This window comes from Eublepharis macularius, chromosome 7, assembly GCF_028583425.1.
Source record: "Eublepharis macularius isolate TG4126 chromosome 7, MPM_Emac_v1.0, whole genome shotgun sequence".
Lineage (NCBI taxonomy): Eukaryota > Metazoa > Chordata > Lepidosauria > Squamata > Eublepharidae > Eublepharis > Eublepharis macularius.
Window position 1 is genome coordinate 43,861,110 of NC_072796.1, and position 24,159 is coordinate 43,885,268.

Sequence of the window (24,159 nt, forward strand, 5' to 3'; positions counted from 1 at the left end):
ACAGTCCTTTAGATGGCACTGGATTTCTAGCCACTGTGTGTGACAGAATGTTGGACTGGATGGGCCACTGGCCTGATCCAACATGGCTTTGCTTATGTTCTTATGTTCTTAATCCAACAAATGGGAAGAAATGTTCCTTTTAATGTGATTACAGCATTATAAAACTTACTTTTTAAAATTGTGCTCTTCATAGATTCATATTTCCTGGGGTTTATGAGATTAAATGTCTTAAAATCAATACTTCATCTAGTTAACTTTGGAGGGATTTGTGAATATACCAGAAAAAATTATAAAATCATTTTAAAACTTCTAGTATAACAATTAAAACTATATGTTTATATAGCAGCTCTACATGTCCTTTAAAATTGATTATCATCGCATTTATGATACTCGGGAGATGATCCACTAATGTAAAGGCAATAATATTCATGCCAGATATTCTATGTACTCACATGTACTCATTTGCAAATATGATATAAAGCATCTACTCCTTCTAGCTTTCTTTTTCAAAGTAGGCTTTAGAGCAAGTATGGTATATCAGAATAGCATCTGAGAGACCCAGGTTCAAAGCCCCACTTTGTCTTGAAGTTCATGGTTGTCCTTGGGACTGTCACACACACTTGTAGCCCCCAGGGTTGTTGTAATGATAAAATGGATGGGTACAAAATGACATATGTTGCCCCAAGCTCCATGAAGGAAGGGTGGGATCATGTAACCTTAACTCTAACCCCCCCATACCATCTTGCAATATAAAATGTGTGCTATAATATTATCATGCTTTAAATTTTCATCCCCGAGTTCTTTGAATGAATTGTTAGGTTTAAGCTTGCTAAATAAATAAATTAAATATTTTTGGCTGCCACTTTTGGAAGCAGTGAAACTTTTGGCACCACGAAGTCAAGATACACATTTTGTAACATTGCTATTTTCAACAGCAGCTGTGCTTCTGCTATAATATCTTAGTCTGACCATAAATTGCATTTCACCTTTTAACATGAATTAATGGATGTGCTGCCAGAAGAGATGCATATAGATAGGTATGCATATTTTTGGAAACGTTATTTGTCTTTCCTCCTGCTCTCAAGCTCAATCTTCACAAAATGTGCCAGACAGGCATTGAGTACTTTCATTCCCTTGTGTGTGCTCCTAGGTCATAAGATAAGAGTAGCCATGCTGGGTCAGACCAGTGATTGATCAAGTCCTGTTTCCAGTGTTGCCCAGTCAAATGCTGCAGGGAAGCCCTGAAAGAGAGTCCACCACAGGAGTGGTGACCACTCCTCAGCATCTGCTCCTCGGAGGCATTATGCCTCTGAAACTGAAGGCCCTATTTGGCAATCATGGCTAATAGTCAGTAACCAACCTATCCTTCATAAATCCGCCCAAACCCCTTTTAGAGCCATCAAAGCCAGTGGTCATCTGTGAGTTACACAAGCCCATTGTAGGACTGGTACATCATGGTCAACCTAGGTAGATACAGCAAAGATCTGAAAACAATGAAGCAATGAGCTTTAGTTTCAAAAGCAGAGGGGAATCTCAGCAGATAAGTAACATGTTTACATTGTCTAAAATATGAGGGTTTTTAAAGAAGTAAATAAGAAAGATCATAATTGCTATCATTGAGCTCCTTTTTTTTTCTTTGTGAGAGGCCTTCTAATGATCCTGAGTGTTCAGTTAGCTCTTGAAACAAATAACATTGAGATATTTCTGTGTGGCTTTTGAATCTCTGGTTTTTCCTGGGAGCCTCCTTTTTTCCCAAGGCACCCAAGGTTTCATTGGTCACCTCAATGGCTAAAAATATGTTGTGTTCCATGAAGGGATGCAGATGTCCCATAGTATTACCAAATTATTTCTGAAGTTTGCTTTTTAATTGTTAGATTTCAAAGTCAAGACATGATTAGGCATGCATATTGTATTTTTAGAGGCATGAATGTCTTCTTAAGATAAAGATGAAACATTACAGTTGCATGTTCCTCCCTGCAGAAGAGGTGCTCAGACCTAATGTCTCATGCATTTTAGTAATCTGTACTGGAGATTGTGATATAGTACTATTAAAGAAAGTAATAAATTTTTTATTTGTTCTGTTTTTTAAAAAGTCACTTAAGTATTTCCACTAAATTATGCAGTTATTTTAATATGTAAAGCTAGTAAAAAGCCTATGAAGTGGATTTGAAAGATTAGCTTGTATGAGTCAAATGTGTTCCCGGTGCTTAGCTTTAAAAGGGTTTTTTCCCTCATAAGATTTGCAAATCCCACAGCAACATTCATATTCTAAAGCCAAGTCTGGACAATACCTCCATATTCTGGATCAACAATCCTTAATGATAACATGTTTACATAAGCACTCTCTCTCACACACACACACACACAGAAACATATCCCTTTACTTTCTGTGGCTGAGAAGCAAATTGTACATGAGTAGTATGCATTTTCTTTGTCTAGAAAGGTACTAGAGCCTTTCTCACAGCACTGCTTACCTCGAAGGGTCATTGTGAAGATAATCCTGTATATATCACCCTGACCTACTTAAAGAAAGCAAATGCAGTCAGTCACAGGCAATCTACCTCAGGAAATGGAAAAACTTCTGCTATCCAGGGTCAGCAGCTGATCTGGCCAGTGTTAAAACACCTTGTTAGGCGAGGCAGGCAAGACTTGTCAGTAATGCCTTCCCAGTTTCTTGAGTACAATATCAGGATAGGTCAGGAAGTAGAGTTGCTAGTCAGTTGCTTTTCCATCTTCTTGTCCAGTTATTTCCCAAGTTTGAGTGTATTAATTTGGAATTAGGTACCCAAAGTAGAATGGGTCCCTAGAACAAGGAAATTACTCAAACAGTTGATAACAGATGTTCCTAGGTGCCCTCATCCATTGTCTAGTGTCTGTTGTGTTGCCTGTGAAGCAACAAGGATTAGAATTGTGCATTTCTTTCATTATTAATTATCATAATTACAAAAATAGAGTATTTCGTAATTATAATAAGCATGAAAAAATAAATCTTCCTATTTCAAAGAAAACCCCCTTCATAATTTTCTTTAGTTTTTCCAGTCGCCTTGGCAGCCAGCAAAGGAAAATGATGAAAGTTACCAGCATGCGCTCACCGGCAACATAATGACATCACTTCTGAAAGTGATGTCATCACAGAAATGATGTCATCATATTGCCATGCTGGAACTGCTATGGCTTGAGGTGGGGACAAAAACTGTGGGTTTTGCCCCCAAACTGTGGTATCATCTGCAACATGATGATGTCGTTTCTGGGGACAAATGAAATGACATCATGTCACCAGTATCCAGCTGTCTCGAATAAGGACCTGTGGAAGTCAGTAAGTTCTCCCAGTTTCCTCCTGTATTCTTCCCCAGCCGGCCAAGTTAGTGAGGGAGTGGCTAGGGGTGGGGGTTGGCAACCCTGTGCCCCACCCTGAATCAACTGTTTTCACTTTTTCGAGGCAGCCAGCATTTTCCTTGTAAGGACAGAAGGTCTGTTCCTGGGGGCGGGGGTGTAGAGAAGCTCTGGGCTTTCTTGTTTGATTGCAGACTGTAGCCACTAGCCCCTGAAATTCGGCAGTATGAACGTCCTAAGGGAGTACTGCAATCTCTTTGAGTTTTGTCCAGTTTGGATGGAAACCCATGAAGACTGAAGAGAGGGAGGGGATCTTCTATAGAAATCAATGGCAAATAATAACAAAATAGAGTTATAGATCAATATGGGTAGCTACGTTAGTCTTTCTGTAGCAGTAGAGAAGAGCAAGAGAACAGTAGCACCTATAAGACTAACAAAATGTATTGTAGGGCATGAGCTTTCATGAGACACAGCTCACTCCTTCATATACTGCTAGAATGTGAGTCTACCTGTCATATTTTAGAGCGTGGAGTGAACCACTCCAAGATATAAGGACAGATGGACTCACATTGTAGCTGCATCTAAAACAGAGTTATGAAAATGAAACAAGAATTACAAAACAAAATCATACAAAGCGACCCAATAATAAAGCATTCTCTTTTGGAATGAATAGCACAAATGAAAGAAACAAAACAAACCCCCCCTTCACAAGTCTACCAGGGATGATGGTTGGAATTCTTGGAATAACTATGATCAAACATTAGCTACAGTCAGTTTTTAAGGCCTACTCAGTGGTCCTGGCAGTAAAGAAAATTTACTTCATCACCATTGTGTTGGTTCAGTGCTGTCCAGCTGAAATGTTCTGTGTTCACGTCAGTCTTTGGTTGCCCCTTATTCTTCTCTTGTCATTGGTTGAACAAGTTTTTGCAGCCTAAGAATGTGGATGGGATGCTTAAGAAGTATGGCTTACTGCCTACATGCTCAACCCTTTCATACCATGCCTAAGAAAACTGGAGAGTGTCGTTAAGATGCATCTAAGCTGTGATGAATGACTCATGGGTGAAGCTTGAAAGACTGAAAACCTTGAAGGACTGAAAACTCTTCCCTCTGTCCAGACAGTCTAATCTTCTGTAGTTGCCTAAGGTACTTGAGTAAGTGTTGGTGGCCCATCTTTTAGACATTGGGTGACAGTGATTATCTGGATCCATTCCAGTTTGTTTTCCCTCCTGGCTTTGGGACTGAAACTGATACATGGCCAAAATACAGTCCTGTTGAATCTCCTGTACTTTTCAGCAGCTTTCCGTATATAAAGTGTTGTGGATCAATTGTACGGGCTTGGAACCAGAGGCACTGTGCTGCAATGGTTCCACTTCAGCCGAGTGGAGAAGTTCCAGAAGATGAGAGATTTCTGCATTGCCTCATAGTAATTTATTTGTTATATGGGATGCCAGAAGATTACGTTCATGAATCTACGTTATATTGAATCAGACAATCGGTCCTTCAATATTAGTGGTTCTCAGGGGTCTCTAGGTAGAGCTTTTTCACATCACCAACTTTGAAGATGCTATTTAACATGTGTATGAAACTTCTGAGGAATGTCATGGGGGGAGAGGGAGATTTCTTCAGTACACATTCAGCTCTTTTCTCCATTTCATCTAACATTCTGAACAGGTTCTTGAGGTCAGTGCAAGTTAGGGGCCTACAGGGAACCAACGTGTGCATTGGAGAGAATAAATGATTGTGGAATTTCCTCCCCGAACCAGCTATCTGACTCCAGGATATTATAAGCTCCCTGCAATTTCTTCATCTTTCCATTTTTTCCTCCCTTGAATGTATTGGATTAAGCAAGCGCTCCCTATGCATATGGGACACATGAGCAGGGAACACTTTTCATATGAAGTAGAATCTTTTACAAAGAAATGACAACCATTTTAGAATTTCGGAGCAACATTTTGTTTTCCCAAGATCGTTGCTGTGTATAGTCAAGGCAAATCACATGCCTACCTGGGGAACTACTGTAGCCCACCATGAAACATGCGGTTTTTGTTTTAAAAAGCTTAGATCACATATCAAAATGGCCTAATTGCTTGCTCCAAGGATTGGTTGAAATTACATCATCTGATTTTTTTCTATTAAGTAAGCTGCATTTTTAATGTATTGGGCTGGCTAGTATATTTTTTGCAGGGGGGGGGGCCACATACCCATGGGGTGATGTGTGCATAAACAATAGGTATGTGTTTTTACTCACTTTGCATGTGTATCATCATGAGCTGCAGCCAAATGATTCTCTCTCTTTAAAACATTCTCATGTTCCTTCCAAGTGGAGTATTTGGAATTGTATGAAAGTGCAACACTGCCATCTTTTGGTTATTCCATTTTTTGTTAGCACTTTACTAGGTGTTGACACAGATTGAATCTAAATTATAATATATTCTTATAACAAACAGATTTTTAAATTCATGAAACCCATTTAAAAACATTGCTGAATATTTTCACTTCTGCCTTGTGAAAACTCTAGCTACAGACTACATCAGTCTGTATTACGAGCCCATACAGGGTCAAACCAGTGGTCCACAGCTGTCCAGGGAATCCAACAGTGATCTTGGTCAGCCTGAGATCCTTTTGATTGGCGAGGAATGGATCCAGGAATCTTCAGCATCTAAATTATGAGTTATGGCCCTTTGTCTCAGTGTTCACATGCAGACAGTTGTCAGTCTAGATAGCCAAGAAATAAGTTAGTCAGTTCCAAATCCTTACTAATTTCAATAATAGAACTGAAAGAAAGCAGGGGCACATGCAATCAGAACTGAAAATCTGCTATTCTGTTCTGTTGTTCCTTGTTTGAAGATACAGAGAGGAAAATATTACTTCCCTGCTGGCTGGTTTGCATATCATGCTTATGGATATGCTACAGCTCTACAGTTGTAACAAGAAAGCTAGACTTTGAAAGGAAATCGATCCTCCTTCTTGCTTGGGGGAGGGGGAAATACTTGAAGCTTGTCTTTTATATCTAGAAATGAACCAGGGAGTATTCTTTCACTTCTGTATCTTTCTTTTGACTTATCCTCATAGTCTTTTGATAATTCCTTATTCACTCATTCCTATTCAATAATTCTGAAAAACGTAGGCATAGGTGTTCCATATGAGGAATCCAAAAATACATCCTCTTGGACATCAACTGTAGTAATGGACTTGGGCCCAGGACATACATCTTCAAATCTACCACATCCTTGGAGTTAAAAAAAAATGGCCTTGAGCACACCCTGCTCAGTTTTGCAAAATGAGAACTGTGATATCTAGGAACGTTGTCAAAGTTCAGTTTCACCCAGTTTGGAATATGAAAAGGTCGAGCTCATAGCGTTTGGCAGTGTTCTGAATCAGATGCTGTGGGCACCCTGGTTCTTCTGTAACTCTAATTGCCATGTCTAGACTGGTGCCTCTACCTTGCCCAACATGTAGAATACTGATGCAGTACCAGTATCCCAGCACCTGCATCTGGTATAGCATCGAGAGCCCTAAAAATTATGTTCCCAGCAGCCTTGCACCTAGGATGTTGCTTGTCAAAGAACTGTTTTCCCATCCTATCAGTGTATGCTGATCTTGCAGTGAGGGTTCTAATCCATTTTAGTGATTGTTGGTCCAGAACCAGCAGTGATGCCAGTTATTTTGAATCAGCAAAGACTGCAAAAATATTATCTTGTGTGTACAATATAGAAGTTCTTAAATGCCTAAGGAGACAAGAAAAATGGGTTGCATGGATACACATGACCTTCCAAAAGTCAGCTAGATAAAAAAGTTAATGGTCACAAAAGGTCCAGACACTTGTATTTACTCATGCAATACTCTGTCTGGAAAAACAGCGGAAGTTGATTTTTAAATAACTCAGCTTCCATGGAAAATGAATGATGGTAGACTCTGCAGTAAAGGAGAATTAGGACAAACACTGAACACATTTTCCCACCTTTGATCATAGGGGAAAGGCAGTTAAAGTAGAGGCTGCATCACTAAATCAACTCCAGTGAAGTGGGAAATAAAAATGGGGATGGTTTTTTTGTGAAAAAAGCAATTATCATTAGATTTAGGGAAGCTGCATTCAAAGGCGAAAGCTGACCAAGCGTTATTTTTTTCAAATGAAATATACTGTATCCACCTACATGACCCTGAATGTAAGCTCAGTTGTAATCAATAGAATTTACGAAGTGAGGTTATGAGCAGACCAGAAAAATCCAGCTTAATCTGCCATCCATGTCTTTAGCATTCATTTGATCAGCAAAAATCAGCAGGGGAAGTTTTTGCAACAAGAAGATAAGCATTACTCCCTGTAATGGCTGCGGATCAAGCTGTTGTTAATGACAAAGCAGCAGGAGCTGGCAAAAAAAAGTTGGCAACTGGAGATCAAGTAAGCGTGATTAAACTTTCAACATTGTAGCTCACTCCATTGGATGCTTACTTAAACTCTACCGATATAACGGAATCCTGTCAGTGTGTTCCACTGGTGTATTTCTCCAGTTTAAGGAACCTTCCACCAGGGCAGTATTCTTCTCCACCCATGGAAGAACCTCTTGTGCTGGCGGAAGGTTCTTTATGCTGGAGGTACACATCAGAAGAATAGACTAGTAGGTTCCAACCCAACAACCTTTATTCCCAAATAAGCATTGGGATCCAAGTCATGTTGAATTCAGTGGAATTTCCAAATAAACATGCCTAGAATGGGGGTGTCAGTTAAGCAAGCATATGTGGACACTGAGTTTTCTCATACTTTCCAGCTGCTTAGGAAATGTGCGTAGCTATTTTTATATTGGTATATATATTTCTTTTGGCAGCAACACTCAGGAGTAGAACTGTGTGATCCTATAGATATAAAAGAAATGTTTGGTTCAGTATTTTGACAGATCTCATTTCAGGAATCTAAGCATTGAAACAATCAAAGCTCTCCAACGTAATCTTGCATTCCAGTGACAGTTAAAAATTTGACATCAGGAATCATATTTGCAAATGGAACTGTGTGCAAGAGCTACTAGCAAGCTGGTAGAAACTTGGCTCTTCAAAGAGCTCTGCAAATCCAGGGTGTTGACATCAGAGGCTAAGATGACTACAGAGCAAGCATCTCCCAGAGGCAAAGCAACTGAAGAGTTTCCCAGCCAAAACCCACTCTGCAGTCTAAAGATGCGGACTGCCAAAGCCAATAGCTCAGTTCAACGTTATCTGAGAGAGAACAGGGAAGGAAGAAGCCAGGGAGCACACTGCCTTCTGTTTTGTTTGCCATTGTCATATGTGGGAGATATTTTTATGCACTCATGAAGAATGGCTGCGGCTGTTAGTGGTTGCCCTTGACTTCTCAAGAGGACAGTAATCAGCATAGCTGCTGTTGCGGTGCATGCGCCTACTGCTGCCAGTGTATGGGGGACAGCCCCTCCCAGAATGGTGACAAGCTTCATCTTGGGAAAGCAACAGAGGCCTACACAGTGGTTAAGTGGTTCCACCGCAGATCAGCACTCTACTGGTTCGAATCCCTCTACTGCTACGAGCTCAGTAGGTGGGCTTGGGTAAGCCACTCCTCTCAGCCCCAGCTCCCCAGCTGTATGGTAGGGATAATAATAATACTAACTTGTTCACCGCTCTGAGTGAGACACTAATCTGTCTAGAAGAAAAGTATCTAAGTGCAGTTATTATTATTATTACCACCTGTGGTTGTGTTTTGAAACAGACTCTCATTGCTTGTAATAATACTTGGCATTTTTTTAGATTTAGGAAAGCAAAGATTTGCTGTAAGTGTGAAGTAAGAGCATACCCTGGTGCCTGATGGGATCCTCTTCTTGATATTTCATTTTGGTGTTTCCTTCCCCACACATATATTCCTACATTGTAGGCAACCAGGTTGGTCTATTAGGGGGGGAAAAGACCAAAAAACACCTCAGGTGAAATACCTTTTATTAAAACATCGCCAATTACTGCGCAAGCTTTTCAGTTGTTCAGAACTCTTCAGTAGGCTGGATGATAAAGCAAAACAATAAGGGAGGGGAGGGGGGAAAGATGATGTTGGTTTATGATGGGAAATCCTCTTAGCTGGAAAACTCAATTAAGCAAGGCCATTCAAGGTATTAAAAAATCTCTGGCAGCAGCAAGGTCTGCTGGGATGGAGAAGCAATAGCGACACTCCCGTGCAAAGCTTGAAAAGACGGGCATAATTCAGATCCCCCTCAAGCAGGCTTCAAGTGATGCTGGGCTTTTTATGGTTGCCAAGGGAAAGCAGTTGTGGCTTCTTCATCTCAGCAGCCTTCAGTGCTATCTGAGATCCCTTTGTACTGGATAGGATTAGGTTAATTAATGCTGCAGAACACTTGGCGCGCTCCCTGAACAATCTGCAGACTTCAGGCCTTTTCATCACACCCTATTATATCTCCCCCTTCCATTTTCCCTTGTTTTTGCTTTTGCTTTGATATCCATCCAGTCTGATGAAGAGTTCTGGAGTATTCAAAAGCATGCTCACTAATTAATGTCCTTTGCACGTGAGCCTAATAAAATGCACAGCACCTCACTTCCAGGCGGTGTTTAGTTAAACTGTGCCAGAAGTCAAGCTTTCAAGGAAGTCACAGCCTCCCACGTAGGGTGCCCTTCCTCCATTGAGTGACTACTGACTGTGCTTCCTCTGTGGTAAGCGAAAGGCACCCTGCATATTACCACAGCCCATTCTTATTACTTTATATCTTCTCCTAAGGAACTCCAACACTGAAGGACATTCTGATGGAAAGTTCTCAGGCAACTAAAGTACTACTTCAAGTGAAGGATTTGGGGGAAACTGGGTGGTGGTGGTGGTGGTGAGGGTTATTTAAAAGAGGAGATGAGAAGAGGAAAAGGTGATGGGAAAGGGAAGAAAATATTGTGTGGCAATGAGAAGGAAAGAATGGTGAGGAAACGAGCTTTGGGTCTGTGTAAAAAAGAAGGGAAATGCTAAGAAAATTCAGAGTAATAAAGGGGAACTGATGATAAGAAAAGTATGGGGGGATTTAAAAGGAAGTGGTACCTACATTCTACAAACAGCAGCACACACAAGACCAGCAGAAACCTGCCCCCTTCTCTTTTCGGCCACCCCCATGCCACTTACCAGGACATGGTTTTAAGTTCTAGGGAATGAAATTGCTAACTCCGTGGGCAGAAAGGACAGGAGTGAGCTTTCCGTGAATTATGAGATGGCATCAGGAGTCACAGCGATTTGAGAAACCGTTTATTAGGGCTGTCTCTTAATCAAGCATTTCCTTCATGAGCCTTTAGCCTGGGGTATTCTTGTGTTTTGTTTTGCTTTCGGATTAGCTCTTCCACAACATGGACAAAGAAGCTGGAAGAGCTGTTGTTCCTTTTACACTCCTCAGCGACTGATCTTCTTTCGGCATCCCTTGCTCCTTAATGGCATGGTTTTGGGCCATTAAATGTGCTGCCTTCCATCCCAAGCATATAGATCTAGTTGGGTTAGCAGAAGGATTCGTCCTAAGGTGACATCACTGCAGATTCTGTTTGCTGGGGTCACTGGAGTTGCAAAACCAAGAGGCCAGCCTACTGAAATCTCAGCCACCACCAACTCTGTGATTGGCAGCCACAGAGGAGGCCAAAGACTGAATGGGCTAAAAAGAACCTGATGTTCAGGGACTCTCTAGGGTCAGTGCCCCTCAGCCTTTGCCTACTCATCTGCAACAGTGAGCAAACAGACTCTGAGAGCATCGGCGCCTTTCTTTTCTCCCATAGAGGGATTTTTAAAGCAAAATAGTAGCTAGAATTTTAGTATCTGGGGGAAGCCAACAGTTTGCATGCAGGGGGCAGATGGGTGTGTTTGTTTGTGGGTACCTGACACTCTCTTCTTGGCAGTCTGAGACTTCCAGTTTCCATGTCAGGTGTAAGATCAGTGTAGTTCATTTCAGTTACCAAAAGAGGAAACTCAATGAGAGAGAGCAAGGATAAATTTCTTTATCAGGGGACACTTTTGTTTTTGAAAAGAAGATTCGTTTGAACTAAATAATCCTTGATGAAGAACTTATTATCCTGGCGCCAACTTTGTGTTTTAATTCCATTTTTACATCTGAGACTTATTTTCTTTTGCCATGCTGCCAACAGTAGTATTGAAGATACGGCAGTGCTGCGTACTAAGGAGTTAAATAAGAGCCGAAATACATGATACATGTGACATGAGTCAGGAGTCGACACAGTTACCTGACCCAACTTGTAGTCCCACGTAGGATCGGTGTAACTCACCTTGGAAGCATTGCGTTGCTCCATGCGGCTCCAGATGCTGCAAGGGGGAGGAAGGGCGTCAGGCTTCCCTCTCCTGCTTTTTTGCTGGCAGAAATGCTCCTCCCCCTTGCAGCATTTGGAGGCATGCGGAGCAACACAACACTTGCAAGGTGAGCTACACTGATCCTGTGTGTGATTATGAGTCAGGTCAGGTACCTGTGTCCCAACTCCTGTCAAACATCTCATGTCTTTTGGCCCTACCCGGGTGCTTTGTGCAGCCCATCCCCTTTATGACAGTTATATTTCTTTGTTTCCTAGTAAGACAGGTGCTGTGGCACTGTGGGGTGCATAACTGTAAACACACAGTTTTAAAGCAAGTCCCTGTCTGAAGTGCCTCGTAATCTAGACAGAGGCGATGGAGGAGACCAAGGACGAGGAATTTAAGGAGCAACAGAAATTAAAGCACATTTATAATTATAAAATAACAGAGCAAGTAAGGGCAAATTTGTTCAGCCATGATCCAAAAGGAGTACAAGAGATTGTCATAATTGTCAAAAGTCTCGATGAAATAAACAGCTTTGTAAAATGAACAAAAAACAGGTGCTTGGATACTGCTATAAATCTTCACTGATTTTTGATGGAAAAAAATTAAAGATTATTTGGAAAAGAATTGGGATGTAAAGGACCAATTGTGGTCCATGGACAACTTTTGATGAGCATTATGTAATCTGTTGATTTTTATATTGACTGTAACTTTACCTTAGAAGAGTATGAGAAATAATAGAATTAGAGGGAATATTATGTGAATTAAAGGGTATAAGTGCTGTTGGAGGTCAGAAGGGAGGGGAGGGGAAGGGTGGGTTGGGATGAAATGCGTATTTTGTAGAAGAAAGAGATACTGAAGTGATTAGGTTTTTTCAGCCTATCCAATAAAAATGTTTATAACATTAAAAAAAAATCTTCACTAACAAAAGGGACTTTCTCCCCTACTACTACAGTCCAAAATTATCCCCCAAATACTGCTCCTGGGGAACAGAGACCCCTGGGAACAACATGAGGGGATAGTCAGAAGCCTGCAGTGAGAGGCATTGTCAAAAATCACACGCACCCTTCCCTTAGTGGAAATGTTCAGCTATGGTTTTATTCCAGCAACAGTAAATACACACGCCGAGCTAGATAGGATGCAAGTAATGAAAGATCAGATCGTTTCTGTGTGAACAAGAACCATTTACTCAGGATGTGAGATTTCTCAATGTCCTTAATTTTCATCTAAAAGCATCCAGATGTTTCTCTCTATCCCCAGTACTAATTACCTTTGGCCCAGCATTTATTAGCTGCAGTAGGAAAAAAGGCAAGCAACCCTCCTGTGCTCACATAAAGAAAGCATGGATTGAAGGTCTATTCTTAAACATAACCTGCATGCATGAGCAGGGAGGGGGGTTAAACCCTGTTCCCTGACACACACCCTGAGAGCCAGTTTGGTGTAGTGGTTAAGAGTGCTGGACTCTTAACCACTGGAGAACTGGGTTTGATTCCTCACTTCTCCACTTGAAGCCAGCTGGGTGACCTTGGGTCAGTCACAGCTTCTAGGAGCTCTCTTAGCTCCACCCACCTCACAGGGTATTTTGTTGTGGGGATAATAACAACATACTTTGTAAACCGCTCTGAGTGGGTGTTAAGTCATCCTGAAGGGCGGTATATAAATCGAATATTATTATTATTACTCTAGTGCTTGAAGCTCTTTTCTCCTACCAGCTTTGATACTAAAAGTCAAGTTGCAAGGGGTGAAAACAGTAATCAATCAAGTGTAGCAAAATATGGTGGAAGGGGCAGCGTTTAGGTTTCCTTACCTGTCTGTTCCATTTTTGCTTAAAAATAGAAAACACAACTCCCTCAAGAATTCTGGGGAAGGAGGGAAAGCCCCCATGAGAAATCATGGCTCCCGGGGCCTGTTCAGCAAATGACACCCTTGCTCAACTGTCTGTAAAATTAGGGGTGTTTTCTCCTAGGATCCCATGGGAGATGAGTGTAATCCCTGAGAATTTCATCCTCATTGGGTAGAAAGCAAAACCCAATAGAAACAAAGACTAGCAGTTTTAAAACATCTGAACACATGTAACACATAATAAAGCAAATGAATTAAATGTCTATTGCACATTTCTGTCCTGAACCCCTCAAACCTGGAAAGCAGACCTGGAAAGCAGGGATATCAAAGTGGCAAGTTTCTGAGTTCTGTATAGAGGCTAAGAAGTCCATTTCTCCAATGGGTGAGTTGACTTCTGCTTTGAGCAGGATGCATATGCACACCCACCCACAGGCTTATATAGCATGGAGCTTGCCCCTTTGGTCTTGCATGTTAAAATAAAAAGTTGGTGTCATGGTGAAAAATAATGATGGGTCAATCCAGGGCTAAAGATGAGTTTATAAACAGAATCAAGTGGCAAAACTTTTCCAGAACTATATTTCGTTAGGGTGCAAGTGAGGGAATGTATGTTTTCTGTTGCTGGAGGGGGCAAGGAAACACGTGCATGGAAAGCCAGTATGTTGGGGAACGGTTCAAATTAGGCTTCTCCCTGCCATGCTAGCTTTCTTCATAAACATTTAATTTAATTTATTATATTTATATTCCGCCCTCCCCGCTTTCGCAGGCTCAGGGCGGATAACAAATACAAACATGTTTAAAAACATTTAAAAACATTAAATATAACAATTCATGCTGCATAGTGGTTCAGGACGGAGCATTTTAAAATGTCATTCCCTAAAGCAACCTCTTTAGGAAAAACTTTGCCACTTGATCCTGCTGAATGTATAATATACCCTACATGTTTAGATTTTCTTTCCTTTTTTCTTAAAGAGAGGAGAGATGGATTGCTGTTCCAACATCCCAGTGACAGTTTTAGTTGGCCTTGCCTCTGCCGTCACAAATGGGGAATAACCTTGACAAGCTTCACGGCCCAAAGGAAGGCGCTGTTGGCAGGGAGAATGGCAAATGCTAATTTCTGCTTCCGCAATAGGGAAATTTTTAAAAGGGCTCCAACTTTTCTGTTCCTGGCATGCCTTTTCTTCCGTTTTAGCATTTCCATAGAAACAAGTGGAAAACCCCAAAACCGTGAAAAGGTCTTCAATGCTAAACGTTTCAGAGCTGTTGCCTCTCCAAGACGAGAGTGCTTAATGTATTCAGTTGCACTTTTTCATCTGGATGCTTGCGCAGTGGGCGGGGGAGAAGGGTCAGTTCTTTAAACTTTATTTTCCCCATGTTAGCTTCAATGAAATTAAAATGAAATGTTGCACCAACATTTAACATTGGCATATGCCATGAGAACTGGCAGATCCCAGCAGAGCAACTACAGACTTTTTGGTGTGCAGCTTTTGGTCTAATTATGAGCCAAACTTGAGGTCTTTATTCTCTTTAAATCCCTCTCCAGAATTCTGCAAATTAGGAATTAGCAAAATTGGTTCTCCCTTCCCATTAAGAAATGGAAACATTCAGGCAAACTTGCTTAGACATTTCAGATATTTTGTCTACACAATGTTCATAGCAAATGCAAATACTTAAAGATGAGAAGTTTTTTTATAAAGTTCTAAAATGGCATTGAATGGGCAAGAGGGGACCTGCAAGGACTCTTGGGGTAGGGGAAATTAGCCCCTCCTAGTCCCCCTTTTCCTCCCTCCTCATTCTGCTTTTCCCTTGTTTTTCAACCTTTCCAGCCATCTGGTTTTCCTCTCTCCTCATCCACCCTGACTCCCTGTTCCCCCCCATCCATCCATTCATCATTGACTTCCCCCAGTTGGCCCCAATGCTCTCTGTTGCAGAATGCCCTGCTCGCTTTGGGTCCTCTGAGAGGTTGAGGGACTCAGTAGCTGTCCTGGGTCTCCACATGACAGTGCACCACACTCCTGAGCCCCTTGGACTTCTGGAGGGGTCCCTCGTTTCTCTCTGGGTATCTAAATACTACCTTTTGGTCAATCAGAATATTTCATGCTAAGAGGGCCAGCACTCCTAGCACTCTGTCTACATCACCATTTAAAAGGTCTTCTTATTGTCTTTATCTCCCACTTTCACTCTGACTAGCCTTCACAGGGATGGCTCTCTGCACTTGTGCACTCCTGGGGATCTAGTGGTCTATTGACCAACTGCCTCCCTTCCCCTGGCATCCTTTTAGTAATGTTCAAGTGGGGCTTAGTGTGGTTACCAAGAACAATTGTGTTTAAAAGAAAATTTCCACAGACATACTCTGTACAGCAATGGAACAAGCAAGGAGACAAAATAAAGATACATAAATGCATTCCTCTGACCTTTCTCTAAACATACCCTGACTGATATTATTCCAGTGTACACTCCTTAATCTTAAAGTTACAACTTTTTATCAGTCATCGACTGTTCGCCCAGGCTGCATGCCCTTGATGGCTGCTATTACCATGTGGAGCTAATAAAGGGTATGCAGCCTGGACAAACATGCAGCCTGGAGCTCAGGAGTGAGAGTTCCTTACTTCAGTTATCCCCAGATGAAATCACCCAATGGACCCAATGCCCCTCGCGGCCAGGGAATTTAACTCCCCTCGTGGGTCAATCCTCCTCTCCCTCTCCTTCCCAGGAAGAGAGATAATCTAGCATTTAACATCACTTTTCCCTCTGCATAACCAAGCCAACTGGGTACTTATGAGAGCTGTCAACAGCATGAAGAATACTTGAGAGCAATTAACTTCTTTCCCATTAACTATGCTTGACAGAGAAATTTCTTAGAATGAATGTGGGGGTTTCGTAGCCCCTAAAAATTCCATAGTGTAACATAGCCCGGAGTGGAGTGCATTTCTCTACAGACTTCCCTAAGCAGTTATAAATTCTGTAGTATGAAAGTCATGTCTCTGAATGACTTGAAACTTTGAAATACACCCTTGGATAGTCTAAAGGCTCTATTTGCACACAGATTATAACCACCACATTAATATGAATACTCTATAGGAAATATGCAGATTAGAAGACTGAAAACTTGATTTAAAACTGACCTTTTTCTGGGCAATTTACAATAATTATTTAAATCAGTCCACCCTGATAAAACGTATCTGAAGGTCACTGCACGCACCATTTCAAATTGGATAGTTTGGCTTATTAAAGACTGCTATAATCAATCTGAATAACTGTGCCCATTGCACTTAAGAGTGAACTCTACAAGGGCTTGATCTACCTCATCAGGCTTCAACTTGGGCTTCCCTCTAGTGGAATTGCATAAGTGGCCCCCTGTTCTACAATGTCTACATTCATCAGGCATTATACCATTCCAGAAAAGACGCAGCTGTGGGCAAGGCCGCCCTCAAGAGTCTCTTCTATTAAAGAGCTTCACGAGCACCTCCTGGGTAAGCGCGCTCTCTAGTCTCCCATGTCGAACTGCACAGAAGACACAACGATGAAAACCGGGTTGCACTTTCGCGTGACTGTTGTTCATCAAGTGGTCTTCTGTGCAGGCACACATCCCTCCCTCCTTCCCTGCCTTGTGCTCTTTCTTCTTACCTTCCTTCTATACCAGTGACTTGGAGAACTGAGGGTGGGAGCCACTCCGCCTACTTTTTATAGCCATGCCTGGGGGGAAAGCAGGCAAAAAGGCTAGGTGAGCATCTTGCACCTCTAGGAGCTTTGGAATGTCTGTGGCTGGCCTGCGCATGTGCAGTTCCCATGTGTGTCCCACTCGATGTTGTTCACTTGATGAATAACAGTCACACGTAAGTTCAACCCTGTTTTATAAAGACTGTAAATTTTAGTCAGCACACATGCATCTGAGAGCATTAAAAGAGTTTACTGTGTGTTTACATTGGTATATTAGGGGGGTGGAATTACTTTTTGAAAATAAAAAAATTAAGTACTAAGTAAAAGATCAATCTCAATTTCCTGGCCAAGAGAAGGTAAAAAGTCGGTCTTCACCAATGCAGCTGCCAAGGAAAAAATTACATTTTGCAGCGTTCCCTGGCTCTGTGCACAGTTGATCAGCTGAGCTGGACTTTAAAAAAAAAAGATCAACAATTTTCTGAACATCTGATCTATTGGCTCCTATTTCTGCCAAAATAACAGGGAGGGAATGTTGTGTTCTAGGTCATGTGTACATAGGGCTTTTCTCCCTGATTCCTTCACTCAGCAAGCAGCACAAAACCCAAAGTAGAAACAAAGGGGATGTCCACTAAGTACTGGCTTTCTGAAGTGCCTCAGCTTCCCTGGTGTGCACTGAAGACACAGTTGTCCTTGGTTTCTTTTTTTTAAAAATGCTCAATGAATATTCTGTGAAAAGTAGATTCAAGTGTGCTCCCATCTTTTCACCAGCAGTCACTGAAATTTATGAAACTAGAACCTTTCTCCCTACAGTGGTAGCATGTTTGGCATTGTGTAGTATTTTAAAAACCAGCATTCTGGGCCAAAGATCTTGGAGCCACTGCTAGTCAAAGAAGAGAGTATTGATTTAGGCAGACCAATGCTATGACTTGGTACGGTCAAAAACACGGGGCCCACGACGTAACCGCCATATACACAAAAATAATACAAAATTGTGAATTGCCATGTTGTATATATTTATTCTGTCTAGTTTCATATAGAGATTGGAACACACTGTAGTTGCTCTGATTGACAATTTTGATGGGAACACACTGCTTCTGCTGTGTACGGTTGAGGATTATGACCATTATTAGACATATTGTACTTCATATTTTCATTTGTGCTTGAACAATATCTTACATAGCATATAGAATTGACTCAAATACAATTCATAGTTTTGCATTTTTTTTGTGACTTGGTATGGGGCAGTTTTGTATGTTCACAGCTGCAGAGGAAGCCTCACTCTGTTTTTAGTCTCTGAGAATGTTGTATGTACTGGATTCTCCTCACCACTTCCATTGATATTTCTAAACTCTACACACACATAAAATACTATTTCCTTTCTCAGAGCAACAATGGCAATCATTGCTAACGTCTGGATAGGAATGCAGTCACTGATGGAACTGCATGGAAGTATAAGAAAATGCAGCACAGGAGAACCCCAAGATATCATTGCATGATAGGCCTTAATTCATTTATGAGGAGAAATGTTGCCCTCTGGAATAATTTACACATTAAAGCATGTGAATTGGTACCACATTTACACCGGAGTAACTCCTACAGAAGCACCTAATTCTCTTTACCTTTATTTGAATGCGAGGCTGTGGGTGGTACTGTTTGTGTTTGTTTTTCCAAAATTTTAACTGATGTGAGAATAAAGAGAATGAGATAAAAATGGCCCTTATAATATTTATAAGGACACAGCGTGAGCCAGGTGGTGAAAAGGTATCAATGTAAATGGAGATGCTGATCCCTTTCAGCAGTAAGATGCAGTGGATTTTTAATTCTGAATAATTACTATACATTATGCTAAAGCTTCCTATTAATAATTAGAACATTTTAAATCAGCCAGATCCAGGGCATACGCATGCAAACCAGACTGAATTAGAGGGGTATATAGTTATCACTTTTGAGAGAAAGATGATCAATGCATACACGCTGAGGTTGCAAATGTTTAATGTTTAACAGATAAGGATTCATTTACAGACTAGTTTTTTTCACAGGTTTGCCATAAAAGAGAGAGGGGCATTAACATTCACATACAAGTTACAGGAGGGATTGTCTTACATTGAGGGTCATCTTCCTTTCGATTAAATACACCACTATTAATATTTTGCTGTAAACGCTTAAATGTCTTCCAAGGTTTGGAAACCTGGCCAAGGGTTATTTGTGCATTCCAGGATCATTTGTGATTATGGAATGCGTACTTTCTCATGTCAGCCTTCAAGTTCATTGTGCATAAGGCTGACACTGGAGTTAATTTTTCTTAACAAAAATCAGTAGCATAGCCAATAAAAACATGTGTTGTGAATTTGTTATAAACAATAAAAATTGTGTTAAACTGTTGTGTTATTTAACATATCCCTGATAATAGCGGTCTAATCTGCCACAAGCTGAATTCATTAAAGTTAATATAATCTAGACTTCCCCATAACTCCAAGAAATCAATTTTTGCTTTAAAGCTGTATTATTTCCTTTTAAGCATATTGCATGTCCATTATTCTGTTGCCTGGTGGTGTGGTTCCTATGCTTTTGTTGACTCAGTGGTAGAGGCTGAGAGAATGACATGTTTGCTTGCAGAAAGAACCAGTCTTACCTTAAGAATGGGACATTAATCTTCCCTGATAAAGAACAGACTAGTCCTAGTATTAATGCTTTTACAATGCATTTTGGACATTCCTCAGAAATATATTTCCCAAAGAGACAGCCTTACTGTAAAAGATGCAATATAAAGGACACTAGACTTTATAGCTGGTGGTGAATGTATTGTGTGGGGAGAGTGCTGTGTAACATCAGGCTAATGTGTACATATTCATGTACATACATAGCTGTTTGGTACCTTTTTGTGACCTGATGGCTGTAGTGTTAGTTTTAGTTGAAAGGCTATGTGAAAAATCCCACTCAACTGTGAAGCTTAAAGGAAGCTTTTGGAATTGGTATCCCTTTTGGCCTACCCAATTTAACATTGTTGCATAGCTTCTACAGTGCTGGCAATAAGTGTAGACTGGGGCTCCAGGCCTTAGTTTTTCATCCAAGGTTGTCCCAAATGCTCATCATTCACTACTGAGTCATCTCTTGTAGGTATCTGTCAATGGTCAACATTAGGGAAGACTGCGTTTCAGTGAAAAAGAGAAATATAAATCGTGTTTTCCTTTAATTTCAGGTCACCATTGGACAACTCTATACAACACAGAAGCTTGTTATTGAGTGCCCAGAAAAACTCTGATGCGAAGGCTCATCCACCCGTAGCCATGCTTGACCAGCCTCAGTATTCTGCAATACGCACAGATTTTTTTAGTTGGATATATTATGTTCTCAATGTATGTTTGAGCTGTGTTATATCTCTCTAAGTAAAACTCTAAACTGGTTGCTGAATCATTACACTCAGGTGTCTAGAATTTCTTTCCATAGCACATGTGCTCTCAATGGACCACTGAGACAAACATGTATAAATTGTGTTCTGGAGAATCTCTGCTTGCTAGTGTCTTAATACATACTCACATGGTCAGTTTTCTTGACAATAAAATTCCATAAAACAAAGTTTAATGTTTTACTTGCCTGCTTCTGAAATGGTTCTATAAGCAGCTTGGCACACTCAGTGTAGACTTTGACAGTGAAATCTTCAAACTATTTAAAACTGCATGTATTTTAGACAATAAAGGTAAGGTTACAACAGACTCGCCAGGATGCAAATCCTTGTGAACTCGAGGACAAGATTTTAGCTACTTTCATGGTTAGTAAACAGTTTTAAGAAATCTCGAGTGTGAACTCCTATGAATTGAGGGCAAATCTTTTCAGCCTTCTTTTCTCCCAACAGCACCTTATGATCGCCTAACAGAAAGTTGAAGCCTGGGGCCCAGAGAGCCTCATAAGAAAACCCAATGAGGCTGCGGAGAAAAAAAGAAGAGGAAATTGGGCAAAATTGCTCCTAACTCCATTTGGCATTAGTGGGAGTGCAATTTCATTTCTCCTCACTGCACTCCCACCCCGTATATTCTGTTCTTGAAAGGGCCAGGAGATTCTGTTAATACTTCAAAACTTGTTCAGTGCAGCCACAGAACCAGCTCAAGCACTATATACCTCCATATGCTGGCAGTAACCACCAACCCAGACAAATTTGAAAGGCTTCCAGCACTGGAGCACCTCTTTCCATCCCCTCTAGCTTCATCTTCTCTTGCAAGGAAACAGCCATTTCTGCTGCTCCATCCACTCTTCGCTTTTTCTTCAAATAAGAATATAACAGGGCTGGCTATTTCCTTTCCTTGGTCTCTAGAGCATGGGATGCTACTGTCTTTAACTGAAGTTTCCATTCAAGTAAACCTTGTTTTCTGCAATTAGCCACTGGGACTTGCATTGTTTAACATTCAAGAACCATTCTGTATTTTGAAGAGAACCATTATTTCCATATAATTTTAGCTCTTTGAGCTAAATGGTATTTTCTGTAACAGTTAAGCAGTTGTTTCAAATCCTCTTTTAATACCTCATTCCCCTCTCCATTAATTGCTACAGAAGTGTTGCCCTTATCAGTTTTCAATTTTCGTATTTTCACTGAACAAGTCTTCAACTCTTCAGTACTATAAAAACAGGGAACAAGAGTGGCTTTCAAACTTTCTTTTTACCCTTTTAGTAGTATGAAATCATTTCTTTACCAAGAGATACAGCACATTCCCTCTTACACAAATGCTGCAATACATATACACACATAAGACTAACAAAAATTTGTGGTCAGGTATGACCTTTCATGAGCCACAGCTCACTTCTTCAGATACAGCTAGAATGTGCGTCCATGTGTCCTATCTGTCACATTCTAGCTGTATCTGAAGAAGTGAGCTGTGGCACACGAAAGCTCATACCCAAGCATAAATTTTGTTAGTCTTATAGGTGCTACTGGACTCTTGCTCTTTTCTAGTGCTACAGACAGACTAACACAGTTACCAATCTTGATCTGTATACACATACGAAAAGTTGCAGTCACTGAATTCTATTATGCTTAACTGTTGGGGTGGAAATTTTTTTTTTATTACTACATTAATTGTACATATGTTGTATTGAGACAACACCTGTACAGAAAACTTCTTTAAGCTTTAGCAGACAACTTGTTCAGTATTAGGGAATAGGAAAGAAATATGAACTGAAAATCTATTACACATACAGATGCAAACCATTAAACACATGCAGCTACATAAGCAAAATGTGAATTTAATGCTGCAGTCAAGCCTACACTTCCTGGGGAATAAATCCCACTGGACTGAATTGCTTATGATTGCACTGAAAGAGTTGTGAAGCTAGTTAGTGATATGTGAAACCCATTTCACTATATCCTTGTTCAGAAACTGTTACCTTGGACTTAGTGAATTTATAAACTACTACTAATGGGACTACTAATGTAGCATATATATTTTAGAACTTGTAAATACAATTCTGGGGTGTTGCTTCACTACAGGTCATCTACAGTGGGGGCAGGGAAAAGTTGCCTTAATACTCCCCTCTTATACATACACATCAGCATAAAGAAACAGTGTCACGCATGGGAAATAAGCTTCAGGAGAACAGCAGAGCTCAGGCCCCCACTGGGATTCCTTGCTGGGGGGGGGTGCCCCTCCCCAAGCTGCCAGGCAGAATCAGCATGCTCACCCACATGACAGAACCAATAGATCTGCAGGTCTTGCTTACCTCCTGCTTTAGGCTACCTATCAACAGTAGCTTAAGTCTTAGGCCAGAGGAAGATACTAGTCCTGTAGGCATGATAGCTTCAAATGAAAATGTAGTAGATGGCCATTTAGGAGTTAGTTTAGGAATGCAGCTTCTTAATGGGCTCCTCTTCTCCATACTTTCCATCTTTGTGCCACTCTGTCACCCAAATACAGCACCTTTCCCCATATCTCTCTCAAGATTTGCTGCCTGGATATAAGACTATGGACCGGGTAGCCCCAGTCTTGTAGATCCAATAAACTGGACAAAAGGGTAAAACAGTCTGTATTTTTAAAAGCAGGTGCTTCGGCTTGCACATCTGTGCTTTTTTAGAGGCTATATTTATAATAATTTGTTTTTGATAATGATAGGAATTGGAACTTTGATAGTATGTTGTATTACTGTCATTTTTAATAACTATGTTTTCATGAATCTGTATTTGAAGTCTAACAGTATTCATACTATTTGTATAGAATATCTTTAAGTACTCTTTTCTTGTGTTCAGAATTGAACAGCTTAACTACACATTACATTTTCTTCCCATCCTCCTTGAGTCTACATGATCAAACATGCAATGTGAGACATGGGTAGACCAAGTAGAGGGCAGTTTGTGGGTCTTAAGCCCTTTCCCCCACCCTCATCCCCCAGTACCATTTTCACAGCCTGAAAGAGCTCTAAAAAAACCATATGTACTGATGGGGAAAGTTACATATAGCCCAACAGGGCAAAAAGTGGCTCTATGAGGCAGTTTCAGATCAGGGGAAAATAGTCTGCTGTCATCACATGTTGCAGTCCCCATCCCAGAACTCACAGCACACATCTGATCACCCAGATCTAGGAGAGAGAGGGCATGAGGAAAATGTCATGTCTATTTAGGTTCTATAGCTGTCCTAAGCTACAGAACCTGTGTGAACATAGTAGAGCTCACACACACAGTAGAGCGCACACACATACTTTCCACCATCTAGTTTGATGATTTCAAGTTAAAATTTCAACGGGTGTCCTAAGCAATGTAATTCACCCCCTTTTACACTTACCTAATTACCACTAAAATGTGTAAATGAGATGGCAGCTGATGCTTTTGGTAAAGCCCTGAAACACTGTAAACGGCACCTGTTAAAAGTTGCCCCTTCACTCTTCTACCCAAAATGGCTGCCTTCTCACTTCCTCTTCCCATGGGTGTAACTCTGAGGAAACTGTCTACAGGATCACAACCAGGAAATTAGTGGTATGTTTCTTCCTTTCCCCTACCTCTTGACCCACGGCCCTTCCCTCTAGTCTGTTTTCTTTCCCCTCAGGCCCCATTGCCTTGCTTGCATCTGGCCATTTAGACA

General features: G+C 40.9%; 1 protein-coding gene across 2 annotated transcripts in view; it reads left to right on the plus strand.

The window, feature by feature from the left end:
- Positions 1 to 20,515, plus strand: part of LYRM4 (LYR motif containing 4) — a 91,124-nt gene extending 70,609 nt beyond the window's left edge. Inside the window, exon 4 of one of the 2 annotated variants that reach the window (XR_008597442.1) lies at positions 20,298 to 20,380. Coding sequence is in view for 1 of the 2 variants with exons in the window: in XM_054985538.1 (XP_054841513.1) it covers positions 20,298 to 20,360 (63 nt within the window). In the remaining variant the exon portion in view is untranslated. Of the gene's footprint in view, positions 1 to 20,297 lie in introns of both variants that reach the window. The other variant, XM_054985538.1, reaches the window with a different exon arrangement.
- Positions 20,516 to 24,159: the final 3,644 nt, after the last annotated feature.